At 40.8% G+C, this 14,365-nt stretch overlaps 1 protein-coding gene across 1 annotated transcript in view; it reads left to right on the forward strand.

Annotated features, from left to right (window-relative positions):
* LOC122775605 (contactin-associated protein-like 4) overlaps nucleotides 1–14,365 on the forward strand; it is an 88,140-nt gene that overhangs the window by 50,560 nt on the left and 23,215 nt on the right. Inside the window, 8 exon segments of the mRNA XM_044035635.1 lie at nucleotides 813–962; nucleotides 1,350–1,521; nucleotides 5,467–5,573; nucleotides 7,418–7,537; nucleotides 7,935–8,135; nucleotides 11,235–11,397; nucleotides 11,855–11,982; nucleotides 12,524–12,694. Of these exon segments, the coding sequence (XP_043891570.1) occupies nucleotides 813–962; nucleotides 1,350–1,521; nucleotides 5,467–5,573; nucleotides 7,418–7,537; nucleotides 7,935–8,135; nucleotides 11,235–11,397; nucleotides 11,855–11,982; nucleotides 12,524–12,694 (1,212 nt within the window).

Consider the following 14,365-nt stretch of genomic DNA (forward strand, 5'->3'; position numbering starts at 1 on the left):
GTATCTGTTATCTACTGATAGTTGTTAACATTGTGTGGTGAGATCATTTTCTGTGTTAAACTGACTTTGCATGGACATATCAATGGTTAGAGTTTGTATTTGAATGACAAACATCATTTATTTTTTATAGTTATGCTCTTGTAGTTTTTTAATCAGATTCCAAAGCCTTGTGTTTGCTCATCTGTAACTGGACAATCGCAGTCGCTCATTACCTTGTCTCTAATAAATTAGCTCTGAGGGAGAGAGCAAATAGTTACACAAGTACCCACAAAGTCAATTAGAACCCCTTTTTTTTTTTCTTTTCCTGTCTCCGGTGTCATCGTTGTTGCCAAAGCTCCCGTCACAAACCCTCATCATTCTTACGCTGTGCAGCTAAGAAAAATAGAGGAGATAATGAGATATTGATCAATTCGCTCAACATCCAGACTCACCAGGCTGCTGCAACATGGCGCAGGTCAATGAGTCATAGACACCTGTTCTGGACTCCTGATTTTTTTGGAAATCATCCACTCACCTCTCTTTGCCAAATCACTTTCTGGCGTTGCGTGATCATATTATTTTAAATAATGTTCACTGTGACAAACACAGGGATTCAGTTTCCAAATAGCAGCTTGGTCCCTGTGTGGCTGTGGAGTGATAGGATCATTTGATCATGACTACATGAGTGCCCATGCTTGCCCTCTTTTTCTTGGAGCAAAAATCCTGCGACATCTGCTGCGGGACTTAATTGCTCCGTGTGAAGCCATAAACACGTGAAAAAAGGGAGGGGTAATGTTTTCAGCTATTTGTGTTAATGGCTTTTTGCTTCCAAGGTTCTGCTTTGAATGATGGGCAGTGGCATTCAGTGGAGCTGGACTTCAGCGGAGGACGTCTGACCATCGCGGTGGATAAAGAGGAAGGAGGCGGCGCTCACGCCGGCTCTTCTTTCCCCGTCGCCGCAGAGAGTCGCCTCTTCTTTGGTGGTGAGAGTCAATGTGTCAACTGTATTTCTGTTAGTAAATAAAAACATGATGTGTGAGTTTTAAGTGTCAAACAGTCATATGGTATGGTATAAAGTATTATATTACAGGGGAATAATACTGGATTCACATAGATACACATCAGATCATTTTAAGCAGACTATTAACACTTGATTACAAGTGATCTAATTAGATTTGTATGTAGACGAGTTATAAAAATGGACAAAGTCTTTTACTTGCAGAACAAAGCCCTGGTTTGAAGCAAGCCACTCATAAATGTCATCTATTTTCCTCGAAATGAGAACGTATTTTGCAAAATTGACATCAAGTTCAACGGAAGACCTGAAACTTGAAGGGGATCTCTCTGTGTTTTGTGCGTTTTGTGCTCAGGTTGTCCCGCTGAGGACGACAGTCAGCAATGCAGAAACCCCTTCCACGTCTTCCAGGGCTGCATGCGTCTCTTCACTGTGGATAATCAGAACGTGGACCTGATCAAGGTTCAGCAAAAGAAGCTGGGGAACTACAGCAACCTCCACATTGATATGTGTGGAATCATCGACAGGTCAGAAAACCTTGGGATTTAACAATGCCCACATTTTCTGCACAGACCATTGAGATGCTTATTATTAGTAAATGATTGACTGATTACAACAGTGACGAGATCAAGACGTGGTCAAAGAAAACCTATTTTCTATTTTAAAGCGATTATACATTAATACCACCATACATATGGGTAGTATATTCATTTTCTTCCAGTAATAAATGATATACTTTGGAACTTCACAGCTCTTTCTCCTGAGCATGAACAGACACACTTGTTTCAGATGATGCAAAACAATGTATCCATCCCTGAAACTCTCTATAGATAATGGGATGCGTTTTATTGGGTTCATTTTCCAATTTCCAAAAGTTGTTGCCGGTGTTGGTGTAGCAGGTGCTGGACATCCACTCACCCTCGGCCTAAACCGAACCCTTAATTCCACATGTTTAGGTAAAGGTGTTGATAAAACAAATCCTCAACAACCATTATAAGCATAGACTGTAATTTGAAGCCTCGAGAACTGAACTGATTGCGAACATTGACACAGTTTTACTGTTGTTCTCTTGTGAGAAGTAGAAAACTGCAGTATCCATCCTGCATTTGTTTGCTGTTCTATAACACTGTAGTTCCATTTCCCTGTGGTTAAGACATTTTCTACCAGGAAATGAAACCGACAAGGACTTAAATCCAGCGTAGCTCATGATAGACGCACATAAATTGCAGCTGTAACCTGAGCATCTGTGTTTGTAGCGGCCCTGTAAATAAAACAGAGGCTTGAAACTAAATTAATTGATGCAAGGGCAAGTTTGAGACCTCATGATAAGTACTTTCAGTCTAATTCATGGATTGTAAGATGATAAATGAAAGTGCAAATCACCGACGACAGCACGGCATCAGAGCAATAACTCGAGCTGCAGGAGATGAGAGAGGCACATCCAATCATTCGCTGTCCTGGTGTCACGCCAAACGGCAACGCAATTAATGAGACAATTACGACAATTACGCACCTGTCACAAGAGCATCACACACACAGAATATCGTATAGGCCATAGATACAAAAATCAAACTAATCACACATTTTTTTTCCCAGACAATCTGCTCCAGTAATTTTAATTAAACATCTCATTTTGTTCAGGTTTCATTAGATTACGATTCAACAACTGCAGCAAAGTTCATGCTCAGGTCCAACTGTACACTGAACAAACTACAAAAATCCTGTTTTCCAGTCAATCCAGGAAAGAAATCTATGACATGTTCTCACTGCGATTCAGCTGATTGAATTTTGGGCCCTTGGGATGTGGTGTACTGTAACGTCAGGCGGAAAATGGACTCGGCATCAGTGTGTGGTTGTACTCCAGAGCGGGTTTTCTGCAGCGCTGTGTGCGGGGAACGTGTTTGAGTGTGTGTTTTATTATAGCGGCCCGTACCAAAGAGCATTATTATCCAAAGCAAACACTCCATTAACAGCACAAATGGAAGTCAAACCCACAAGGAGCCTCTTTACGACGATATCAGTTCAACACCTTGTTTTATATCGGGGGTGTGGAACCTTTTTCCTTTCAAGGGCCATTTCAATTTTTATAGCGTCCTCTGTGGGCTGTACTGGATTATGGAACACATATTTCACACTAACATCTCTAATGATGGGGTTGGAACTGATTTGCGCTCGCTCTGTAGAGACGTCTGATGTCAGATGGTGTTGGTGATGATGATGATGATGTTTCTTACAGCTGATTTTCGCTGTTTGAGCCATGTTTGGCTCGTAAGTGGCAATTTCTCCCTCACGTCAGACTCAGCAGTATGAACATAATAGTTTAGTTGGGTAACATTCATTTGGTCTGTTGATTCATCATGAGGCGAGGATAAAAAAAATAAATAAAGATTATTCAGTATTACTGAGACAAACAGACACTTTGGAGATGTTCGACTTTGACTGTTTGCAAAGTTTTTTAAGACCACACGCTTAATGCTTGAACACAATCTGTGGTAACATGTGTAAATAAAATATGTGTTAGCGGAGGTCATCTTATGGGTTTCTCTGCTGTCATCGTCATGACACCAAGCTTTTTTTTTTTTTATTAAATCTGTAAGAGCACCCTTAAGGTTTTTTCAGACTGTCACCAAAAGCTTAGGGCACAATCTGTGAGACGTTAGGAACAGCGTTCCCTGCAGAGTTATACACACTGTGATGAATGTGGTCTGTTTGGACTGAAGTTAAAAATGAATTTGTGTGCCTCAGGATGAAACAGTGTGACTGGCCTACTGTGTTTCTGTGGATTTGCAGTTTAAATGAGGCTTTTTGCGGTTTGAAAATGGATCTAACTGACAATGGGTGTTACGGCCTCCAAACAATGAAATAAATTCATCAGTGGCTCAAATTGGAGACCTCGACATAAAAGAAGGACACCAGAAAAAAGGACGTTTTAACGGGTTTTATTAACCAACTTTTCACACAAGGAAATGAACATTCTTTAAGAAAACCATAACTGAAGTGTAATATAAAGAAGTCAGTTACTGAAAGAAAAAGGTATTTAACAAATCATAATGTGGGACTAAGGTGGGTGTCTGTCTCATGAGCTACTGAACTTGCTGGTTTATATAGCGGGCTGGTAATTGAGCGGAGTGTGCCATCCTGATGAGGAAGGAAAGACATGGGGGTTTAGGCACAGCACAGTGATTGAATGAATGTCTGAGTGAGTGAGTGAGTGAGTGATGTCATGGCCACACTCAACCATGGCCATGTGTCACACTGTGATGTTTTGTTTTAGTGAGTCAGAATTCATCACATTTTCTGTTTTTGATAAAGAGTTGTATTCTAATGACTGGACACCAATGATCCAGCCTTGAGTCTCACATACACTATATGGACAAAAGTATTGGGACACCTGACCAGTACATCAACAATGATGTTTTGCATTTATGAGGTCAGGCAACTGTGTGTTAAACTGTTCCCTGGTGCACGGAGAACACGGAAATAACTGTCACAACATGCAGAATTTACAGGACACATTGTTAAATGCAGTCCAATGTGGGCCAGTGTCCCTATACCTGAGCCTGGACCACCCACAACAAATAATGAATGAGTGTAGATTGGAGCCATTTCCAGGTCAAAGGTTAAGAAAAAAAAAGAGATTTTAAAGGGAAATGAGTTGTGAATGGTTGTTTGTCTCTGTGTGGCCCTGTGCTGGACGGGCAACCCGTCCATGACGTACCCCGCCTTTCACCCTATGTCAGCGGGGATTGGCAGCAGCTGCCTCGCGACCTTCACGTGGACGATAAAGTGATAGACGAATGACTTTTTCCTCTTCAGGGCATCAACACGATAAAAAAGATGGAAAGTCTTGAAAGAAGGAAAGGTGTCAGGTGGTTGAGTTGTTTCCCTCCTTCAATAACCTCCTACAACATGTTGCCAAAATGGAAATGATGACCTCCAAATATCAAAAGAACAATATTCTGCGTTTCCACTTGTTATGTTATTTGTGACCCTCCTTCACACATTTGGCCATGAAATGAATACTGCACTGGAGCAAACACAAATGAACATGCTTTCTATCCATTTAATGGAAAGTCTTTATGTAACAGATTATTGTTTATTATTGTTGACAATCATCAAGATTTACTATCATGTACTGCAAAAACAAAAGTAGCACACAAATTAGCAACGGGTTTGAAGTCTATGTTTACACAAGCATGAGGGGCATTGTTTTCTTACAAACATAGACAGTGCATTTCTCCTGATAATAACAAATGGCAGGGGCTTTTGGCAACAACTGCTTTTGTCCTATTTGGCAGCGAGACGTGGAGAATGGCTCTGAAATATAGGCTGCCAAAACAAGCAAATGTGTTTCTGTAGGCCTATTGTTCTTAGCAGAATGGTGTTACACATGTATTCTTCTTTAAATGAAAGGTCCTCCCACATATGATTCTATTAGGATGTTATTGTGATTCTCTCTCTCTCTCTCTCAGGTGTTCTCCCAGCCGCTGTGAACACGGCGGCCGCTGCAGTCAGTCGTGGACCGTTTTTCACTGTAACTGCACCGACAGCGGCTACAGCGGAGCGACCTGCCACAGCTGTGAGTCACACGTCTGTCGTCACGCTCTCCAGTTTCCTCCGTTTATAATCTGTGTTGTTTGATGATGATGATGACCAAAAAAAAAGCAAGTGTAAATGTGTAGGATTTTCTGTTGTAATGGTGGTGGAAGAATTTAGTGAGGAATGAATCAATCACATAGCAGAGGAACATAAATAAATGAAATTGGAGATGAGCAGGGTTTAGTGTAATAAGTTACTTATCACACATTACTTTCTTTATTATCTGGTACCGACATAATAACTTGCATTACATTATATGTGACCGCATTGCTTTATTTACTATAATCAAAAACTGATGTATAACAGCTTTCTTTTGGAAATGAATCCAGTTTATTAAACCGGAAATAAAACTGCAGATCTGACGAAAGTAAAAACAGTGCAATATAACATTATATAAAACAATATCTGACAAAAGATTAAGAGAAACAAAACCAATCATAAAGAGGTTTAATCTTGTTCCTCATTGTCTCTGGATATAAAATATAATCATGGTGGTGTTCCATTTTCTCCCGGGAGCTTTTTATTCTGTTGCACGTTGGAAACAGACTTGGAGAATGAGATAAGAGAACTCACTTCCATTTTTCCACGTAAAAATGGAAGTGAGAAACAATTGATAGAATGTAAGAGAAAGTGGATTGAAAGCACATACATTTCCTTTTTATGTAAAAGTGAAATGAAAAGAACACATTATTACTTTCAGTGGAAACTAAGAGATATCAGGTTTAAAATGAATGAATGAAACTGCAGAGAGATGGCTCCTAATGTGTTCATCCATGTACATGTCACTTCTCGCCATCATTTTTATTTCTAAAGCTGGCACTTGTTCTGTTTACAGAGTGAACTTCAGCACGTCCAAAACCTATAATTCTCAGGTTGCCAATCACAGAAGCACTTATCAGCAATATCGTGTTGTAATTACAGTTAAACACCGTTTTTCTTTAGTGTAGGAGCTGCTGATTGTCAGTTATGTTGGGGGGTGAGGGGGGAAGAGAGATTTCTTTCCACTGCTGTCTGGGGAAATTGGATCGAAAATAAACTACCAGTTGAGTTTGACAGTTGACAATTCAAAAGTCCAAGCCCCTTTTCTGCAGACTTCCCTCCGAAGCTACGCCTACAGAGCACAGGAACAGCGCAGCGCTCGTTCACAAAGAGCGTTGGTTTCACACTGATTCACGAGCACCGCGCAGCATCAGTAACTTTCTGTACTTTCCTGGATACTTGTTCAAATGAACATGTGATGCCGAAAAACAACAAATACTCCCAAAATATCACAAAGATATAAAGTTCACCATTAGTGGTCGCCACCGTTCGAAGCAGCGCCGACGGTCACTCGTTGTCATCTGAGCATACGCGGTTAGTGCACAAAGATTGGGGGGCAGATGGCAGTTTGATGTGATTTCATTGATTGATGTACTTACAATCGGCGTGTGAAGAGGATTTTAAGCAGTACAGTAAAAAAATGCTTCAGAAAATGGTTTCCCTACCTTTAAAGAATGTCATATTTGTATGCTAACAACTAGCAGCGAGCTAAACCAAGAACCCACCTACTACTAACAAGCTTGCATATTACACTTCATTCAACATGTAGCTGGACATAAATGTGCATTAAATGTGGTTCTGTCTGACAGATGGACTGATCTCAGCTTTATGTGACGTCAACACGCAGATGATTTTCTTCACTCTGGTGGTGCTTCAGTGGTTACGCATGCAGTGTGTGTGAAAAGACAGCTGTAATCCTCCCCTGTGTGTGTGTGTGTGTGTGTGTAAGATCGTCATCCCCTCACAGTTCCTGTGTTAAAGCTGATCTCATTATTCCCCTCACAGCTGTGTACGAACAGTCCTGCGAGGCCTACAAACACAACGGCAACACGTCGGGGCTTTTTTACATCGACGTCGACGGCAGCGGACCAATCAAACCACAGCTGGTCTACTGCAACATGACAGGTGACGCCACACACACAAATGTGCAATTTCACTCCACATCTTTCCCTGTCTCTGTAGAACGTAAAAGTGACCGCCCACTTCTGGTTCTGCAGCAGTTTTTACTTTGGAACCAGGAACACCAAGAAATGATTGAGAATGATCCAAATGATAGTCATTCTCTGGATCTTTTGCTTTTAGTAACGCACTTCAGCAGGTGTTCGGATTGTGGGAGGAAGGTGAAGAACCGCAGCAAACGCCGAAGCCATAAACGTTAGAACAAAACATTTAGTGTTCCAAATAAAAACCAAAGACGGAAAGAAAGGGAAAACTGTGAATTTTACCCTCCTTTGGTGTTCTGGTGTCACTGACATCATGGGATGGTTCTGTTTCCCTCTGTCATGTCTGTCTGTCTGTGTAGAGGAGGACACATGGATGGTGATCCAGCACAACAACACAAACATGACCCAAGTGCGACCGTCTCCAGGTGTCAACCAGCACTTGGTTCACTTTGACTACTCAGCGGAGGAGGAGCAGCTGACGGCTGCCATCAGCCAATCAGAAGACTGCGAACAGGAACTGTCCTACCACTGCAGGAAGTCCCGCCTCCTCAACACTCCAGGTAGAGTCTTGTTTTTTTGTGTGTGCATCGAAATTCCTGCTTAACGTCCTAATTTATTAACTCTCAGATTTCAGTCTAGCTAAAAAAAAAAAAGGAGGTGAGAAAAATTAAAATATTGTTTTTCTAACTACATAAAATCTAATGTTGTGAGGTGTTGTGTTATTCTCTTTTATGATTTTTCATCATTTGAAAAAACAAAAAAGGAGTTTTGTAAAAGGTGCGGTTATACAGTGGGGTCTAACATGGGCAATTGCCCCTATAGGGAAGGGAATCTGGCTTGTAACCAGAAGGTATAGCCAGTTCAATTCCCGGGAATGGCCAAGGGCTGGGGTGCAACCTGAGCAAGTCGCCCAATGTCCGCATTTCTCCCTGGGTGCAGATAAGTGCTGCTGGTGGTGTGTAATAAGGATCAGGTTATTTCACTATCACTAATTGGTGTGTGTGCAATTAGGGGCCAAAGCAGCTTCTGGCGCGAATTCGTGTGAGGAACCTATTGTTATCCTTTAGATTATAATTATTATTCCGTGTCATTGCGATCATTTTTGAGGGGGTTAACGTGCATGAAAAACTCTTTGCACGGAGGTCAGGTCTGGAGAAAATGCGACGTTGGCATAGGGCTTTGGCGCGTGTGTTGCAGCAGGGCTCTATAGTGCCCCCCTAAGGTGAAACATGGACGGAGCAAGCCAAGATTAAGTTGCACCAAATTTCACGAAACTTGGTAGGGACTTGTAATAGCCCAAAAATAACAAAAAAGTAAATTAGGACCACGGCCTCAACTGAACGAACTAGATCTAGTTCTGTAACTCTGAGCCTGGACCAACTAGCAAATGTCATTTGCTAGTTTTGCTAGACATTTAGAGCATTTGCATTTGGGCTAATAACTACAAAAGTGACAAAAAAACTGACATACAGTCATATAACTTCAAAAAAGGTTTGAATTTCTGGTTTCACTTCATGCAATGCACGTTGTGACTCAGTCAGCATACTGAGGGCTTGTAATGTGTGTAACTCTCCCTTTAAAAGACAGATGGCTTCGCAGTGCAGCGGAAAGTTCCTCTGTGCTTCACTGACCAAAAAAAAGATTATAGAATTTGATCATAATTTAAAAAAAAAAAATGTGTCCCAGGATTTTTATTTGTTTTTCATGAAAGACTCATTGATGCATCGAGTGAATCACTCGTGTTCTCCTGCTGTCACAGGATCTAATTTAACAAGAGTGAATTATGGAGCGTTCACTGTGTCATTTTGTACCAAAACAGAAGCTCCAGAGGAAATGATTGTGACGCCGTGCATCTCCACACATACTCGCAAACTCAATCAGGTTCCTGTTTACCTGAGAGCCAGACAAGTAGTTCTCCGACTTGAAGGACATTTGAAGAAATCACACACAAACCGAGTGCAATCACCTTGTCTGGGTTTTGTGTCCCTCAAATGCTTTTTAACTTTAATGTATGTATACATATGTATTAAAGATTATCATATACTGTACTGTATATATACGTACATATTCATCTCAAGATTTGTTTACAGGCGTGTGTTAAAATAATAAGCTGCATAAATGTTTGTTTGTCAGAGTACTAATGTGCTCTGAAGTGTGAAATAAATGGTGAAATATGTTATAATGTTAACATATTATGATCATTTAAATCTTAGATTGCATTTTGTTCTTACCCAGGTCAGAATTGATGTCATTTAAGAAGTCTTAAGTACATTCAGTTAAGATTTCAAACATAATGCAGCAGTAATACATGGAACCATGAAAATAATAACCACTTTGTGTTAATTCTTTTTTTGTAGCACGTAGCACAATATTCTAATAGTGTCGTTATAAACTGCCATTTCCATTCGGAAACTATATGTTACGTAAAGAACTTTGGCGTGATCATGAAGATGCAACGTCACTGCAGTGTTTATGGACACTATAAAACTATAAAGCATTTTATTTCTAACAGATAGAACACATTATGCACTGTAACAGCTCACATTATTATACCACAACCATAATCTTGATCCAAGAAAAGCTTTTGTTTTTTATTCTAAAAGCCAGGACAAACTTGGCTGCCTGGCTGAGGAGAAGTAAACAGAACAACACAGAAGTTTCATGCGTCTATATTTGTACAAACGCGAGTTTGAGTTTAGTTTAGTACGTGTGTGCTCTTAGGTGTAAACACATGACAAAATCTCAAAGGCCACTAAGACAACAGAGTTATTTGCACAGCATCATCTCAGACTTTATTCATTTCTCACAGCTTTTTAATTAAAGATACAATATTACATGTGGATGAGCACATACTCTACAGCACCCCCTTGTAGGTTTTAACCCTTAGAACACAGAGCATTTTGGCTGCTTTTTTATCATTACTATGTTTAAATGTACAGTATATACAGAGGCTATAAAAATGTGCAATATAGAGTGTCGTATATCCTTTTTTCAGCGCAATCTGATGGCTCGTTCTTATGGACAAAAATAAAAGAAGAACCGTCTATTTTGTGACTTCTGCACGATAATTGCTTCTTTATATCACTATTAAACATGTGATATAAAATGAATGATAACTTTGACTCAACAACACATAAGAAGATGAAAAAGCCTGAATATGTGACATATAAGGAGTTGTGTATTATTCCCACGGCAAATTGCCACGTGAGCACTAAGGGTTAATTGACAAAAAACAAACAGCACATCTTGCATTTTCTTACATGTTTATTTATTTCAAAAAGCAGGATGTTTAATAGGCCTACAATAACAAAATGACTGAATTACAACTGAAAAGCCATTATTACTAGAGGTGGGACGATGCCACTTTTGGAGCTAATATCGATATCACTAACCAATATTAGTCCAATACGGTCATTTTAGACCATTCACGAACGTATGAAGCTCTTAACGACACATTTAAGTCATTTCAGAGACATAATTCTCCGGCTGTGTAACAAATGTCGCTAATTATTACACTTTTAATGGATAATTGGTGCCATTAGCCACATTATAAAGGAGTCTTACAAAGGACATGTGCTTGAGCACCACCTGGGGTCTATGGTACATTCATGATAAACATTATGTACATTACTTACTATGTGTGTGTGTGTGTGTTTCAGAGGGTTCTCCGTTCAGTTGGTGGTTCGGCGGCAGTGATTCCGGTCTCCTTCAGACTTACTGGGGCGGCGCTCAACCAGGCAGCCGTCAGTGTGCGTGCGGCCTGCAGGGCGACTGTGTGGACCCACAACACTACTGTAACTGTGACGCCGACCACATGGAGTGGTACTGAAACTAACTTCCTGCTGTGACTCATTTCACATCCTCCATTGTGTGTCGTGTTGCCTCTATTTTTACTTTCCACTGCTGCTCTTTAAAAAAAAAGTTCACACCCACAAAGTCATTTATACACGAGCTCTTCCAGTTCCTGAATGGAAAAAGTCAATTGGAATTGACGCGATTGCCATCGATTTCATAAAGTGTGTTTTGTTTGGATTTTTAGTTTAGTTTGTATTTTTTCTTTAGTTTGCTTCTGATTTCTGATTTCTTTTTTGTTGTATGTTCCCACTTCCTGCACATGCAAATGACCACGAATTTGGGTTTGTGTCCTCTTCTGCTTTTCCTTATTCATCTTAACTTTGACTTTTTCTTTTTACCTCACTTCCTTCACCTCTGTTGTCCTTCTTGGTCTTATACTGCCGCATTTTATGGCTCATTTTCCTTCACACCTTCATCCAAACAGGACTGAAGACTCGGGCCTGGTCATTCATAAGGAGAACCTCCCCGTCAGGTCTCTGGTTCTGGGTGACGTCCAGAGGCCGGGGTCAGAGGCTGCCTACCGAGTGGGGCCGCTCCGTTGTCATGGAGACAGTGAGTCCTGCCTTACACACATTCTCACATTAAACATTTATTTTTACTTTTCATGCAAACGCCTTCACGTACAGTGCTGACATGAAAATGTGTGTTGTAAAAGGTCATTTCCGTTTCATCATTATAAAACCATATATTATTCAGACACTAAATTAATTTTTGTTCTGCATAAACTCTAGAACTGTATGATCCTCAGTTGTTGTATTTAATTGCCTTCTCCATATTTGCTTTGCAGCAGATTTGTGTTTTATTGTGATGCATGTGCACTATTTCGTTGTGTTTTATCCATTTGAATGTGTGGTTTCTTTCATGGTCATTGCAAAATATGATTCAGACCTAATTACCGCAACTGCTTTTTCTAAGTATATTTTCATTTAAACCTTTCGCACCTAAAGCTATAAAAAGTCATATTTCTTATCATACAAATGTCAAAGCATAGGCAGAATTACTTAAGCTAATGTGCTTAACCTTTCCACACTTCTTTTTCTAATTGTGCAATGAGACTTGGCTGGTTTTATGTGTGTGTTTGTGTGTCTTTCAGAGAGTCTGTGGAACGCTGCCTTTTTCGACAAGGAGACGTCGTACCTCCACTTTCCCACCTTCCACGGAGAGCTGAGTGCAGACATCTCCTTCCTGTTTAAAACCACGGCGTCCTCTGGTGTGTTCCTGGAAAACCTCGGCATCAAAGACTTCATCCGCATCGAACTGAGCTGTGAGTACGAGCTGAATCCTAAATAAAGAAATGAATGTAGGTCATGACAAAATGGCAGTTGTTGCCAATGTTGGAAAAAGCAACCTTTCTGACCAAAAACGGGGCGTGCACTTTATGTCATCAGTAAAACAACTAATAGGAGTGTCCTCTCTGTCTAGAGGCGGGGTTTGTCACAATTCCTTTTGAGGTAGAGGAGCAGGGTGAAGTGTAAGGGATAACTTTTTAAATTGAAGGCAGCGTGTTGATTTTCTGTCAAAAATCATAATGCATCAGCTGAAGTGATGATGTATCCTGTGCTTGAAGGGCTGTCTCATTTTGTAGGGATAGATCAGGGGTCAGGGGTCAGGTTAGTGTGTTTATTGATCAATAGCAGTAGCTTCGACAAACTTTTAGTTTGTATTTTTGGAACTGTGAACACATGAATTTTACAAAAACACACCAAAGTGTTTGATGATGTCTTGAGGGCCTCATTAGATAACGATACCTGTGCAACAGCTTGGGTTGTGTGGAGTTTCTGTTGGGTGTTGTTGATGTGTTTATTCCTCTCCTCAGAATGGATTTAAATTCATTGTATACACATCTGTGGATATTCTGACCCACATGGGACAGCCAGTGTGAGCAAGATCAAATCCATAAATTCCCGTTTGGAAATTTTACGATAGTTTCATGAACTCTCTGGGGGGAGTTTTCACAGCGTGACCCGCCCCACCCCCTCCCTCCCTCCCTCCACTGATTCCTGTCTCTTGCATAATGTGCACATTTATAGGCCCCACAATGCATCATTTAGATTACGACAGTAATAACCAACAGAGTGTTATGTAGTTTATGGGTGCCATGGAAATGTGGTGGGCAGTGAGATGTACGTTTATAGTCCACCATAGATTGTGCCATTTGAAAAATAGCTGCATTACCCAACAAGGTGTCCTTGTGCTGACATGGTTATGGAAGTAAGCCAGCAAAGAGGTATGAAGTACACAGTTAAGGGCATCAATTGTTATTTTAAAAACAACGACAATTATTAAAGGCGATATGTCGCGGTGTTTTTTGAAGTGTGGTTGTATGAGATACTTAAAATAATAAATCATTGAATGAAGTGCTAATCACTGGAAACTGACAGCTCCATATGGATTAGTCTTTTATGGTGATGGATACAAATATGAGGATAGAGGGTTGGATTGTGAGGTAACAGACATCTCAGGAGGTGTTTCAGGGGAGTGGCTGTCCTTTTCCATAGTTCCCCCCCGTAATATGAGCCCTGGATCTGAATGTCTGTTGCTTTAGTTAAGTCTGAGACTCAGGTCTGAGACCCAGGGTTGCGAGAAAAGAATGACATCATTATCTTTCGTGCAGCTCGGTCTTGACACGCCGTCTGGGCAGAACTCTTTTCTTGCGCGGTGTCCCACAGCTATTGTGTGATTGGCCGGAAGTGTGAAGTGGGCGTGGTTAATGCGGACATGTTGTCATTCCCTATGGAGGACATCCCAGGAGTTCTCTGCACTCGAGTTTCTCGTGAAGCATGAAAGGTCCGGGCCAGAACGAAACTTTGTTCTCACGCTTGTCACCTCAAGAACAAGGACATGTCTCTGTTCTTGTGGAGTGTGTACAGGCCGCTCACTCTCCCATACCATCCATCCTCTACCGCTTAATCCTCCACATGAGGGTCGAGGGGCG

The sequence above is a fragment of the Solea senegalensis genome, linkage group LG1 (assembly GCF_019176455.1).
Source record: "Solea senegalensis isolate Sse05_10M linkage group LG1, IFAPA_SoseM_1, whole genome shotgun sequence".
Classification (NCBI taxonomy): Eukaryota; Metazoa; Chordata; class Actinopteri; order Pleuronectiformes; family Soleidae; genus Solea; species Solea senegalensis.